Source organism: Erythrolamprus reginae, chromosome Z (genome assembly GCF_031021105.1).
Source record: "Erythrolamprus reginae isolate rEryReg1 chromosome Z, rEryReg1.hap1, whole genome shotgun sequence".
Classification (NCBI taxonomy): domain Eukaryota; kingdom Metazoa; phylum Chordata; class Lepidosauria; order Squamata; family Dipsadidae; genus Erythrolamprus; species Erythrolamprus reginae.
The window spans coordinates 99149526-99165354 of NC_091963.1; the positions used below are offsets into that span (position 1 = coordinate 99149526).

At 37.2% G+C, this 15829-nt stretch overlaps 1 protein-coding gene across 6 annotated transcripts in view; it reads right to left on the reverse strand.

Moving 5' to 3' along the window:
* The window catches only part of ADAM11 (ADAM metallopeptidase domain 11), a 149682-nt gene that overhangs the window by 74286 nt on the left and 59567 nt on the right, over positions 1-15829 (reverse strand). For all 6 annotated transcript variants that reach the window (XM_070727971.1, XM_070727973.1, XM_070727970.1 and 3 more), the window contains 5 exons: positions 13108-13179; positions 10402-10568; positions 8853-8937; positions 8194-8284; positions 5983-6034 (listed from right to left, as the gene is read on the reverse strand). In XM_070727971.1, coding sequence (XP_070584072.1) covers positions 5983-6034; positions 8194-8284; positions 8853-8937; positions 10402-10568; positions 13108-13179 — 467 coding nt within the window. The remainder of the gene's footprint in view (positions 1-5982; positions 6035-8193; positions 8285-8852; positions 8938-10401; positions 10569-13107; positions 13180-15829) is intronic.

Below are 15829 nucleotides of genomic sequence, written 5' to 3' on the forward strand. Positions count from 1 at the left end.
CAAGAGATGAGAGCTAAACATAGAATACTGTTTAGTAATTTGTGAGTGCTCCTCGTCCACCTCTGGTAATGAGAGATTCTAAGGCTGATGAGCCAGGCTCATCTTGGTAACCTGGGCCAATGGTGTTGCCAGCTGATGCAGAGAGTAAGAGTGAGGGAAAAATAGACCTGGATGAACCTGGAGGACCACCAGAGGTGGCAGATATGCCAATGACAGTAGAGTCTGACTTAGAGGAGGAAGATCTTGAGCCTTTGCTAGATGCCCACTTTATAAGATTAAGAAAAAGACAAGAATACTTGCATTGAAAAAGGAAGTAGTCTATAGTTTGTCAACCCTAGAGAATTGTTGAGTGCCTCCTATAGGTATTTAAGTGTGGCTTATGGGTAATTCTGGGTGGAGTTACAATGTTTTGCAATGGAGTCGGATGATGATTTGAGGTCTCAGCCAGGTTACGCTAGCCACCTGTTATTTCCCTGCTAAGAATCCTTGGAGAAAAGGTGCCTTGTCTGCCGAAATGCTGGAAAGCTGTAATTTGTAAGTCTGTGAAACTTGAGAATCCTTATCTCATGAAGGAATGCAAGCAGCATTGATCTTTGGCAGCAGCCTAGCCATGGAACCAAGACTTACGAAGAGAGAGTGAGAGAACTGGGCATGGACAGCCTAGAAAAAAGAAGGTCTAGAGGGGACATGATAGCAGTTTACAGATACTTGAGGGGTTGCCACGGTGAGGAGGGGGTCTCTTTATTCCCCAGGGCACCAGAGGGCCGGACGAGGAACAATGGTTGGAAGCTGACCAAGGAGAGATTCAACCTGGAAATAAGGAAGAACTTCCTGACGGTCAGAGCGATCAACCAATGGAACTGCCTGCCAGGGGAGGTGGTGAACTCCCCAACTCTGGACACCTTCAAGAGGAGATTTGACTTCCATTTGGCTGGGGTGCTGTAGGGTTTCCTGCTCAGGCAGGGGGTTGGACTCGATGACCTAACGGTCCCTTTCAACTCTATTAATAAATAAAAATAAATATCTTAATTACCATCACTCAGAAACTGCCAAGAGCATGTCATATGCATGACGTTGGCTTGTAAAAATGAGACTTTATGTATAAAAAGACTGATTGGAAATATCGGCTTGTTTTCAAGCTACGTGGGCCCGGGATAGAACAAATGTAGGAGTTGCTCTATTAAGAATTAGTATAAAGATAGAAACTAGAAATGGGGAAGACATTACTTGTTTAACTTGGGAATTATTTTATTAAGGGTTACAAAATAAAAGCAGAAGTTAGAAATGTGGATATGTAAACAATGATGAAGTAATGAGTATAACTGAATAATGAACATTGTATAATAATGAGAAGTAAACTTTATGATTATTTGGAAAATAATGGCTATAATCTTATAAGGAGCTGAGGTGGCACAGGGGGTAGAGTGCTGCACTGCAGGCCACTGAAACTGACTGTAGATCTGCAGGTCAGCGGTTCGAATCTCATCACCGGCTCAAGGATGGCTCAGCCTTCCATCCTTCCAAGGTGGGTAAAATGAGGACCCGGATTGTGAGAGCAATATGCTGGCTCTGTTAAAAAGTGCTATTGCTAACATGTTGTAAGCCGCCCAGAATCTAAGGAGAAGGGCGGCATTAAAAAAAATTGAATAAATAAATAAATCAGTGGTGAGTTTGTACTAGTACATCCCAGTGCACTCTTCCAGTAGGGCCCCGCTGATTGCGTAATCACATGTGTGACGGCTTTGCTGGACCATGCACACCACCATATTTTTGGGGAAAAAATCATGATTTTTGGCTCTCTGTGCATGCACAGAAGTAATCGCACAACAGGACTTGAGAGGACGCATGCACAGTCACAATGCACAATGATAGCAAAAGGTAAGTGCCACCCACCCCTGCTATAAATGTTATCTCTATCTGATGTCTATAATGTTTGATATTATCAATTGATTAGAGATAAAACTGAACAGAGAGTTTAACTAAGAACCGCACAAAAATTTAATAAGAACAAGCAAAGACAATGGCAAATGCGATTTGAGAATAATAGTCATAAATACTGTGTGCATAAGACCTATCCTCTGCACTTTAAAAAAAATTATATTCAAACTGTAATAACTCTCAATATGGGTTGAATCAAAAGCAAGTTTATTGTTCTGACAGGAACAAGGTAGCCTAACTCAGTCAATTAGCAATTGTGTGTTGAGAGCGCAATACAATGACAGTTCTCAGTATTTATGCAAACTAGCCCCAGCAACAGGCAGCTTTTACATTGATACAATTTTAGCGCCAAAAAGAGGCTAACCAATCAACATACAATAAACAAATCTGAACTTTTGACTTTTACCCTGTAACTGGGTAGGTAACTGGGCAGCATATCTAACACAAACAATACACTGTTACTATGAATATAGAAATTTTATATTTAACTCAAGAAAATTGTATAATAAAAAATAATAATAACAGAAAGGGCTGTTAAAGATTCAAGGTTTTCTGACAAGACATTATTTGAGGGGACTAAAAACTACGATTGTAGAGAATAAGGGGAAGGAACATGTCATGGGCCAGAGCTCAGATTCAAATTCTGACAACATTGGTCAAGCTGAGTCTTATGGGTTGTCAGTCTCAAAATTCCTCAAGCCAGGATTCATCTGAAGAGACTGAAAAATCATAGGAATCCACTGATCAGATGGAGCAGTCAGATGATGAGGCATAATCTTCAAGCCCCAGTAGACCAAAGCCACTCAAATAGGCTTTTCACTAAGAAAAGGACAAATCCTGAGTAATTGCAGCCAACTGCATATAGATTTATGTAGCTGCTTTGTGGACCCTCTCTGAGAGGGGCAGATGCTCCCCCACTCCAGAGTAATGGATGGACAGATGGAATTGCCTTGGGAGGCAAAACAAGACAGCCACTCCATCTTGTTGGGGTTTTGCTTGAGCCTGTTGACACCCATCCAAACCTTAACAGCCTCCAGAAAACTGGCACAACACTTCCACTGCTTCACTGAGTTGACACGGAGATGTATAGCTGAGTATCATCAGCATACTGATGGTAACTCATCCCATATTGTCGGATGATCTCACCCAGTGTTTTCTTGTAGATATTAAACAGTAGTGGGGAGATGACCGACCCCTGAAGAACTCCACAAAGGAGAGACATAGGAGTCGACTTCTGACCCCCTGCCAATACCAACTGTGACTGACCGGAGAGGTAGGAGGAGCACCATCGTAAAATGATGCTTCCCACTCCCAACTCCTCCAGTCGGTGCAGAAGGATACCATGGTCAATGGTATCAAAATATGTTGAGATGTCAAGAAGCACCAGGATAGAGGAATAACACCTATCCTGGGCCCACCATCCTGGGCCCATCATACGTCAGTGCGACCAAAGCAGTTTCAGTGCTGTAGCCCGACTGTTGAGGGTCCAGATAATCGGCTTCATCCAAGGTCTGTTGGAGTTGGAATACCACCACCTTCTCAACAACTTTCCCTAAAAAGGGAAGGTTGGAGACAGGACGATAGTTATTCAGAACATCCAGGTCCAGGGAAGGCTTCTTGAGGAGGGGGCACACAAGTGCCTCCTTTAAGGGAGCAGAAAGGACCCCTCCATCAAGGAAGCATTGACAACCTCCTGGAACCAGCTCCATGTCACCTCCCTGCCGGCCGAAACCAGCCAGGAGGAACACAGGTCCAATAAGCAAGTGGCGGAGCTAACAGCTCCCATGACCTTATCCACTTCATCAGGCATCGCCAGATCAAACTCCTCCCACACAAGAATAAGACATGCCCCTCTCACCTCAACTGACACCCCATTCCAAATGGAGTCAGTCTGTCCAGATCTGAGTGATTTTATCTGCGAAAAACCTATTAAAATCCTCAGCAGGCAAAGACTGTTTGCACAAACCCTGATTTACAATCTGGTCTACTATTAACTGCTTATCTCCATAGCAACTGTCTGCATGAATTTGTATGTTAAACTGAAACAGATCAAATATAAAGTAGGTTTATTGATCAAGGGTAAAACAAATGCATTGTCTGAAAATCATTAATTCACTGTTGATAATTAGGGCTGAATAAAGAGGTTTTAAAGTTCTATTCTCAGATGAGAGATATGGGAAAATAATTTATTTTTTATTTTATGTATTTTAAGTAATATTAATGTAAGTATGTGGTCTTTTCCTTCACCCAGTCTAAAGCATGAGAGTTGGCTGGATATCTATGGGTCAACTATTCTCTCTCAATACAACTCCCCTCACAGAATGGTTGCGGGGAAAATATGAGAAAGGAATATTATATCTTTGTCACCTTGAGTTATTTACAAAAATAATAAGAGCAAGATAAAATAAAACTAATGGGTTTTCATTTATTGTCCTTGGATAATAAGGTTTGGAGGGATTTCTTTATAGATAAAACATGAGATACAGAAGGAAAGGGGGTATTATAAAGTGTGTTTTTAGATTAAGTTTAAAATAGATACTGGTATTTCTGATAACCCTCAATGGGATGCTGATTAGGATCCTCATCTCTTAATAATTTCTGAAATTATTTTTTACCATTTTTTAAAATATTAAGAACCATTTTAACAACACACAGAGTGAGTCAACTTCAATCCATAGTAAAAAAAACCACCAAAGACTCAGAAAAAGCTTTTTCAAGAGATTTTGAAGAGATGAAATGATACCATTCTGGATAAATGGCTGCTCAATCTCTTCTTTAAAAGGCCACGGAGTATCCACAACGTCTGGAGGCAATCCCCTTAGTTCTAGGTTTGATCTCTTCTTGATTAGCTTTCATCCAAAGCTTCTTGTCCTACTTTCAGGTGCTTAGGAAAATAGGTTGACCTCCTATTTTCTGTGACAATCCCTCAGATATTGGAAGACTGCTAGCATGTTATTCTTAGTCCTCTTCATTAAATTAGACAAACCTAGACCATTTACCATGCATTTATCTTCCAATCCCTTAATCATCTTTGTTGCTCTTCTCACCATTTTTTCTAGAGTCTCAACATCTTTTTTGCATCCTGGTGACTAAAACAGGATAAATTATTCCAAGTGTGGTCTTACCAAGGCAATATAAAACAGTACTAACATTTCATTTTATTTATTTTATTATTTATTATTTAGATTTGTATGCCGCCCCTCTCCGCAGACTCGGGGTGGCTTCATGTGATCTTGATGTGTTGATGCAGTATAAGACTGCATTGGGTTTTTGTTTTTTTGGCAGCTGCAATAATGATGGTTTATATTTCAATGGTTGGACACTAGGACACTACTTTCCTCTTTAGAGAAACTGATGATTTGTTAGAAATATTGTTTTATACTTCCTGTGACAAAGGACGGAGATATTTCTTTATATATATTTTTCTCCTACAATTAAATTTTTCCTTTTCTCTTGCACCTTTTTATTTATTTTAATTTTTATAGTTTCTATTAGTTTTGATCTGTATGGTTGTAATCACTAATAAAGATTATTTTAAATGTTTTGTGAGCTCAATATGGCTAAATATAAAATCATTAATATAACCGTACATCTGCATCTTGAATTTGTTTTCAGGCTTAAACTGGGATATTCTCTGGCCCATGAGAGGGTCTATTAGTAATACAAATTATCTTTCTTTTCTTTGAAAAAGACAGCAGAGGTGGAGGGTGGGGGGAAGGGCAGAGACAGTGTTATCTCATACTTAGATGTTGGCCCCACTTATTATGGAGAAGTAGCGGGTGTCAGATTACTAAAAAAAGGAAAATTGGACAGATTTATCTTTCTTTTTCCTAGGCATATAGTGCTACCTGCTTTCTTCTGAAGCCAACTAGAGAGGGAAATAGATGGATTTAAACATAATCAATCAAAGAGAAATTTCTGTTACCAGCAAGGTGTAAAGTTAAGATCTAAACAGTTTGGGGGATTCTAATACATCCTTGATTCCTGATCTCAAATATTAACCCAACACCTTGGCCTTATATGATCCTCACTTCTACAACTTACCCAGTATCTTCCATAATACAACCCAGCCATAAGTCAGGACAGCGACAATCTCCTATAGAGAAAAGGAGCAATAAAAAAAAATAGAAATATCTTCTCAAAGAATTATGAGAAATATACATTCTCTTAGTTCGCATTTATTGTGTCCAAATCCTCTATTTCAAATTATAACCCAGAATCATATATTCCTAGAGCTGAAATAATCAAGTACTATTTATTTTCTCACTGTCCTTGATAAAACATTCCATTCTAAGATTAAGCCTTAAACCATTTTTTTCCTATAAAATCTTAACTATGTTAGTATAGATAAGGACCGTCTATGTTATAAAATCTGGTCATGTTAATCTTTGTTTGTAAAAATATCCAGAAGAGTCAGATAGCGATCTTTCCTAACAAATGTTGACAGTTCTCTTCTGATAGTGGTATAATGGTTGATACTACATAACCTACATAGCATTTCAACTTATATTCCACTTCCTGAATTTTAATTTCAAGTCTTTTTTGTCTTCCCAACTTTTGTCTCCCAAAACCTCTAAACCAATTACAAAGAGAGAAAGTAAACACTCTAACCCAGTGGGTTTCCTAACTAGAAAACTTGTGGAAAATCTTCCATTTCTAAAACTCCTTGTTATTATTGTTGGTTTGCTATCTGTTCAACTTTTAAATTCTTGTCTTGGATTCATTTTGTTTTAAAAAGGCTAATAAAAAGCTCAATCCAATGTATCAAAGGGTTTTTTCTGCATGTACAAATATTAGTGCTCTCCTTTTTAAAGTAATGATGTGTTCTAGTATATTTATTTATTAAAATATCTAAAAAAAATTACTACTGGTTCTGTGGGTGTGACTTGTTGGGCGTGGTATGGTTTGGTGGGTGTGGCAGGGGAAAGATACTGCAAAATCCCAATTCCCTCCCCACTCCTGGGGGAAGGACATTCCCTCCCCCACTCCTGGGGGAAGGACCCACTCTGCGGCCATTCTGAGGTGGTTTTTGCCAGTTCTCTGAATTACTCAAAATTTCCACCATCAATTCTACGGACTACTCAAAATTTCCTCTCCTAGTTCTCCCACACCTGTCAGAATCGGATTGTTCTCCTTCATTTTCTTCCTGAGAATGTAACTTGTTGGTCTGTATGCATTATTTCACAAATAATGTGATACGCTAATATTATTAATATAATGTTCAGTAAAGAAAATGCTGCAGGTGACTTAATAGTATTTATTAATAGATAGTCCAATCAAGTTCTAAACGGAAATGAAGAGAAGGGAGGGAAGGCAGGTTCAATATGCAGATGAAGGTTACATACCAGACAGATTAGAGAAGGTTTCAGGCAATTTCAGGAGATCCCCAAAGATGTAAATTGTTAATTGATAAGGTACTTATAATCTATCACATATCACACACATATGCTAAACCTGTTAATTAATTGACATTTTTTAAACTAGGAATCTCCAGGAAGATCATCTGCAATTTATTTATTTATTTGCAGTAACATTTTATTCTTTAGCCAGGTTCATCTTATTAATCTCAAAAGAACTGCCTTTATTAATCTATTTTACTATCATGACCTTAAGAAACAGCCAAAATACTGACAAAGAGGGTGTGGGGGAAAAGCAAATTAGATCTGGAGGACTGACAACATAAACCACAACCAAAGTGAACCCAGATTCAGGCTCCAACATCAGTTTTGGCTTATCCACTCAGAATCTTTTAAAGTACAAATTTCCAAATTGGGAACCAGGAAAAAGTATCCCCTGATCTGAAAAAAACAATCTCAACTTACACTAAAATGATTGTGATGCATGAAAAATATCAAACCCAACATAGAATTACTTTTTCAAGTTTCTCCAGATCAGTAAACAAAGCTTGAGAATGGAATAGTTCTTAAATCTATTGGAATAAAAAGTGCATGTTGGGCTCCAGATCTCTTTGAAACAAGGTTTTTTAGGCAAACCATAGCCTCATAATTATTGTTGGACAAAGCCAGAGGTTTTCAATCTATGGTTTGTGGACCCCTAAGGAGCCACAATGTTATCATATGGGGTAAATCTTAAGTGCAGTCTTGGAAGTCTATCACCATAGTTCATGGCCACAAAAGGTATTTAAAGGAGGGTTGTGGTGAAGAAAAGATTGAGAACTACTGGTCTAAACAATTCTCAGGTTCTCATTGAGCCTTGAGATTAGAAAAACACTTGTCTCATCACACAGTTACTTACCTGCAGAAGCACGGTGCTTGTTCCACATCATGCCAATGTTTTGCCCCAAAGTCTGGGCTAATGTTACTGCCATAGCTCCAACGGTACCATACTGTGGGAAGGAGGACAATAAATTATTGAATATGGAGTGATCAACTATCATAAAAATGTAAAAATTTTGAGGGCAGATCTTTCCCAGATTATTCACAGGCCCCGTGGAAGTTAACCCACCCCACCCTTTTTCTCTGTGGACATATTCTTCATCCTGCAAAGAACAATGAACTCCTGGCTATGGTTGATATGTAAAGAGCCCTATCAGTACATCAACTACTTTGCACCACTCCAATGGTTTTATAATATAAATTTAGATGACTGAAGGGGGGGGGGGGAGAGGAGAAAGCATAAGGGATGTATGTCAGCAAATGTAGTGGCAAAAACCATAGGTTATTATAGTGTGGAGACAAGGCTTCACAAAAGTTAAGAGATTCTGAAAGGGATTTAAGGGGCAGAAGACTACTATCTCACGGGGATCTTCTAAGCCTCAGGAGTTGCAAGATGAGAAAAGAAGTCTAAATGAGCCTGAGATCTTTGAACAGACAATTTTGATATGGTTGGAAGAACATGCAGGCTTTAATTCTGTACCTTTAAACTCCAGCCCCAGCCATCATAACCCAACTCACCTCATTCACACCTCCGCCTCTAGCGACTGAGCAGATTCCTCCAACATAAGCTGTACCACTGCGGCTACTTCTAAAAGTGTGCCCTCTGAGAGAATAAGAAGGAAGATTAACCATGCAGGTAAAGGAAAGGCTAGATAGCCTTCAGCTCTCGATTTTTTGTCCTCTTGGCATTCACTTACTAAACCTAGAACAATGAAAACTATCAAAACAGGGCAAGAATATGGATTGGTCAGGAAATTCATTTCTTTGCGGATGTGAGCTCATTCGTTCTACTTAACAACAGAGGAGAGAGGAGGCATGTTCATGTATAAACACTTCCTAGCAATATTCCAGGGCAAAAGCTATTTCTATTTCAGTTAGAAATTCTGATCTTAGCACTAAGTCCAAATGGATACTGTTGTGCCTTATTTTATATGCTGATCTACAGTACCTTGTTATTTGTTGAGATCTGATAAAATGAATCTATATATTTTAGTCACAAGTCACAAGCCATTGTTATTTTAAAAATCATGCTTTCTAGAACTGGAATTAACTTTAGTAGTATGCTAATTAGAGATATCAGGAAGTCTGTTATATAATTTGAATGTGTAATGCAGTTATTATGTAATACATGTAGTCCTTGTTTAGTGACCTCGAATGGGACCAGCAACTCAGTCTTTAAGTGGTGTGATTGTTAAGTGAAAGCACACCTGTGTTTATAATTTTACTTCAGCTTTCCTTTGCTTTACATACCTGTAAAGGCTGTAAATGTGATTATGGCTCATAAAGTCATTTTTTTCATTACCATTCTTTCATCCTTCTGAGGTCAGTAAAATGAGACTCCGGATTGTTCGGGGCAGTATGCGGATTCTGTAAACTTCTTAGAGAGGGCTATAAAGCACTATGAAGTGGTATATAGGTCTAAGGGCTACATGCTATTCTAACTTTGAACAATTGCTAAGTGAAGCAGTTGCTGAATGAAGACTATCTGTATTAAAAAAAAATCCTGCAAAATTTTCTTTTTTGCCAATACAGTAGTACCTCTAGATATGAGCTGCTCTACATGCGAGTATTTCAAGATACGAGCTAGGAGGGGAGAGACATTTCTGTTCTACTCCCGAGCTCAAATTCGGGATACGAGCCGAGCGTCCACTAGGTGGCACAAGAATCCTTGCTTTTGGTTATCTCGGAGGGGAAAAAAGTTATTTGTTCCAGAATACGAGTTGCCTCGAGATACAAGCTCCCTTATGGAACGAATTATGCTCGTATCTCGGAGTAATACTGTATCTTATTTCTACACTATTAGTTAATATTCTTCACCAGCAAAGAATGTCTCTATATTATTCTGGATCTAAAAGCTGTGTTGCATTTGCTATAATACTAGGAGGTACGGTATATTATGTGTACTTTACCAGCAAAGTAGTTGTCTGGCCAACTTGTTCAGCAAAAGAAAAGTTTCATTACGTGCACCCTTACAAATTACTTCAGCCTATTCTTACTAAGAGAACTATAACAGTTAATTTTGCATCTTTCTAGTATAAAAGTGATCACATTCCCATTTAAAACTTACGAGAAGAGATGGGCAGCATCACTGTGTTCAGGAAGGGATTCTTGGCGATACTTCATAAACTCTCTCAGTGTCTCTAGGGAATCTTCGTCAGTTTGGATCTTATCCCCAGAAGCCCATGTTTCCATGGCAACCAACACAATACGAGTGTTCAACTGCTCCTTAAAAATCTGTAATCCAACATACGGTAGGTTGTTTTTTTTTAGGTAGAGACTTTCTCCGTTCCATATATGTGATATCCTTCCCATTTTCCAAAGCAGACATAATTTTCTAAATGTACTCTTGAAGTAAAATGATTAAAGCAATTTATTTCTTTCCCACAATTTATTTTCATATCTATTTTTTGGGAGGCGGAGGGTTAAAATTACTTTGAATATTGTAATATAATTGTTGTTTTATTATTCACATATTTCTCTCTTTATTAAAATGTTGAAAATATGATGATTTCTGTCGATTGTTTCCTATTTAGTTAGTTGGGGGAAAGATCAAAAGCAACTTGAGAAAATATTATTTTACTGAAAGAGTAGTAGATCCTTGGAACAAACTTCCAGCAGATGTGGTAGATAAATCCACAGTAACTGAATTTAAACATGCCTGGGATAAACATATATCCATCCTAAGATAAAATACAGAAAATAGTATAAGTGCAGACTAGATGGACCATGAGGTCTTTTTCTGCCGTCAGACTTCTATGTTTCTATGTTTCTATTTAACAGTAATACTGAAAACTCAGCATTTTTGGGAAATAATTCTCATTAAAATTACACTAATTATAAAAGTTGAATTCTTATTTGCAATTTGAGAACATTTGTATTAAATTTTACTAATACATAAAATCCTTCAAAGCATACTGAATTAGTTTTGTATGTGTTAGCTGTTATAAGAAAATTATATTCTTCTCAAGGAAAGAAAAAATCTTGACTAACATTGTTTAAGATTAAGTCCAAATATTTAAATGTAAGAAATAAATTTTAATAAAATTATTTTTTTAAAACATACAAATCTATTCTAGATATCAAAGCATACTCTCACAATTTGGCTAGCCATTCTTTCATTCAAGTAATCAAAGACAGATAAAATTAGGAGGTTTTCTATTGAGAATGTCTATATTTGGGGAATTAAATTCAATCTATTATACCTTATAATTTTAATTACTGATATATGCTATACTATTTTTATTAGATTAAAACTTAATAGTTATTCTTAATTTTTTCTTTAAAAGCTAGTACATTTTGTAATTTCATAAATAAATAATATTTTACGTAATAACTATGGTCTCCAAGGCAATTTAGATCTCACTTAATTACTTGCTTACCTACCCTTTACCCATTTAACACATATTTTTTTATTATTATTATTATTATTATTATTATTATTATTATTATTATTATTATTAATTGGATTTGTATGCCGCCCCTCTCCGCAGACTCGGGGCGGCTAACAACAGTGATAAAACAACATGAACAATCCAATTAATAAAAACAACTAAAAAACCCTTATTATTAAAAAAAAAATCTTTCTTTAAACTGTTTGCTAATTTTTTAAAAAGAAGATAAGTGAGTGCAGAATATAAAGATAAGTGAAAAACTTTGCTCAACATGTTTGACCAACTAAATTTGCATTTCTTAAGCTAATTATGAAAATTAAAATAGTTCTTTATCATGTCATCGTCATCATCATTAGGTCCTGGGCAGAACATATTGGGCAGCAGGTGTTTCCTAGTAGTTTTCAATCATTTTCAGCATGTTTGGCATTGTCCCTAGGGACACTAATAATCTTAATATCTTCTTTAAGTTCTCCGAGCCCAGCCTTGTTTCCTCTTTCCTCCAGGAGATATCCAACATAGTAGGATTTTTGGATGCTGGTCCTTAGGGATACATAAGACATCACTAACAAGATAAATTTCACAGTTCCCAATAGATGTTCTAAATCTAATCTTTGTTGTACCTATTTATTAGAAATATGGCCACAATATGAGACACAGAGGATTTTTCTCAAACAGCATTATTGGAAAATATTTAATTGTTTAATCATTATGATTGTACACTTCCACATTTCACAATTATATTATGTACAGTCATCCCTCGTTTTTCGCGGGGGATGCGTTCCAAGACCACCCGTGAAAAATGAATTTCTGTGAGGTAGAGAAAATATATTTTTATATATATTTAACAAGTATTTGGACTTTTAAAACCCACCCTTTTCATTAAACAGTCATTCTATAATGTTTTTCAGCTGGAACTACATGTGATATCCTAGAGTACAGTATTACTGTAGAAGAATTTTATGAATTTTAATGGATTTAAATTTTTCAATGGATTTAATGGATTTAAGCCCCCTTTGAAAACCCGTGAAGTAGCGAATCCGCAAAAGATGAACCGCGAAGTAGCGAGGGATTACTGTACTAGGTCTGAAAACATCTGTGTCAGAGAAACACTGTCTGAAACTTATTGTGAATAGTTGAAAGCCAGTGGTTATGTGTGCTTACACATTTAGCTGCAGTTGTGTTGTGGAAATGAGACACTAGGATTTAAGACTACATATACATGAGAGTGATCTAGAACTCAATAGATTGAGTCACTTAGTTGTATCTGATGGTGGCCTATAGAAGGGACCCACCATGGAATCCTTTGTATCACGCCAGATTTTCCCTTCTTTCATTCTCAATTTATTTTTGCATGTAATTTTTGGAGAAAATTGCACACTCACCACATCAGCAAGGTTTACCACAGATTTTGCAAAGTTGCTGGTAAGGCTGACAGAGCGACGCATTTGCTCAAACTGGAAGAGAAAAGATGTAAAACAAATAGTTTCAGAAAAGTCACTCATCATCTGATGAAACCTGAGGCTGAAGAAATCTAGTCTACTTCTTTCTTCATGAAGTGACTTTTCCCAATTTAAAAAAGCAGCCATGAGGTCAATTCCACTCTTATCGCATCTATACATCCTTGGAAATGATCAGCTTCTTAAGCTTCTCTCATGTAAAAAATTTCATGTAAAAAATTTCCTGAAACTTGTACTGAGTTGTTTGCTTATTTTATTTCATATGCCGCCCATTATTCTGTTGCAACAACTCTAGGAAGCTTACAAAATGTAAAAGAAGACATTATTAAATGACTAAAAATAAGAATAATTAAATGGACGTAAAAAATCAAGCGGGCAGGCAAAACAGGGGTGGAGATTTTCTCTCCACTCTGCCAGCCACCCACAGTATAAGTCATTCCTATCAAGTCCCCCAGCAGAGCCAGGTTTTAAAGCTCTTCTGAAAAGGCCAGGAGGGTGGAGACCCAGCTCAACTCTGGCAGGGGAATATTCCAAAGGACAGGGGTCACAAAAGGCTTTTCTTCTGGACCTCACAAATTGTGAATTATTTGAAAGATAGGATCTAAAGTAGGCATCTTCTGCTGGAGTAAGAAGGATAGAGTTGATAGACCAATCCCATTGGGAGAAACACCATTACCAGATTACTTATGGGACCACCTTCTGCCGCATGAATCCCAGCGACCAGTTAGATCTCACAGAGTCGGCTTTCTCCGGGTCCTGTCAACTAGACAATATCACTTGGTGGGGCCTAGGGGAAGAGCCTTCTCTGTAGGGGCTTCAGCCTTCTGGAATCAGCTCTCCCCAGAGATTCATACTGCCCCCAACCTCCTTGCCTGGGGACATTAGACATCAACCCCTGCTGATGAATGGAACATGTATTTGGTTAGGTACAATGATTTTTTTTAATACATTGGGGTTTTAGATTGTTAGTTTTAGTTAAAAATAGGATTTAGGGTATGTTCTTTTATATCTTGTAAACTGCCCCAAGTTCCTGGAGAGGGGCGGCATATAAATCCAATTAATTAATTGATTGATTGATTGATTGATTGATTTATCATCTTGGATACCCCAGATCCATGCCATAAGGGCCTTTAAGATGATAACTAAATTAAATGGATGCAAAAACAGGATGCAGAAGCAGATTGCAATCAGTGCAGCTTGTTGTGAGATGGTCCACCCAAGGGCCTCCAGGATTGTCTATAGTATCAATTGTAGCTTCTGAATATATTTCAGTCGTAGCCTCCTGTAGAGAATCAGGTTACTGATTCCTTTTAACTCAATAATTCCAAGATTTTCTAGCCAAAGTGCCTTCTCTAATCCAAAGCAGTACTCTGATCCTATCTTCAGCTGAGCAAATGTTCAAGTGCTGATCCAGTTTTTTGCTTCCTGCCAAAAACTTCCTGCTTGGAATAAAGAAGATTCCTTTGAATGAAGCTCAACTGCTGTTGATAAAAAGCCAAACATGACTGCTTGGATGTTGATAATTTTGGGGACATGTCAGATATTTTAAATTTGGGGGGGGGGGGGGGTTTGGGGGGAATTTTTTATTGTTTCTTACATCTTACAGAGATTCCAATTTACATACCTTAAATTAAAATATAATACAATACAATATCAAATGCCAATTTCTTAGTCAAATTAATCAAATTTTTCTAATTATTTATCCAATTATTTCTGGTATATATCATTCATCCTGTGCTACCTCCTTTCCAAATGCTATCAATTGGATTTTAGATCATGTTCTTTGCTTTCATTTATATTTAAAGTGCTATAGCTATCTAAATTTCTCTTGGCTATTTGATGTTTTTCCTAACTATGCCATCGTGCTTCGGTCCCTTTCTAGCGTTCTTAGAAAACACATTCCTAATTTCATTTTAAAAAAAACAAACCCTCATTTTATCATAACTGCCTTTAACAATAGAAAATATCCAAATTTACGTCTCTTTAAAAGCCCAGGAAGGATAATATTTTAAATTTCTCAGTATGGTCTTCAACTCAAGTTGAAGGGTTGACTCAGCCTTCTATCCTTGCAAGAGGGGTAAAATGGGGACCCAGATTGCAATATGCTGATTCTATAAACCACTTAGGGAGGGCTATAAAAGCACTTTTATGATATACAGTGTTCCCTCGATTTTCACGGGGATGCGTTGTGAGACCACCCGCGAAAATTGAATTTCCGCGAAGTAGAGATGCAGAAGTAAATACACTATTTTTGGCTATGAACAGTATCTCAAGCCTTCCCTTAACACTTTAAGCCCCTAAATTGCAATTTCCCATCCTCTTAGCAACCATTTAGATTATTACTCACCATGTTTATTTATTAAAGTTTATTTAAAGAAATATTTATTAAAGGCAGACGAAAGTTTGATGATGACTTATGACATCATCGGGAGGGAAAAACCATGGTATAGGGAAAAAACCCATGAAGTATCTTTTAATTAATATATTTGAAAAACCATGGTATAGACTTTTCGCGAAGTTCGAACCCGCGAAAATCGAGGGAACACTGTATAAGTCTAAATGCTAATGCTAAAGTATAATTATTTAATTAATTACTAATTATATCAGTAAGACAGATCAAGGATATAGACTAGATTGGGATGTTGTA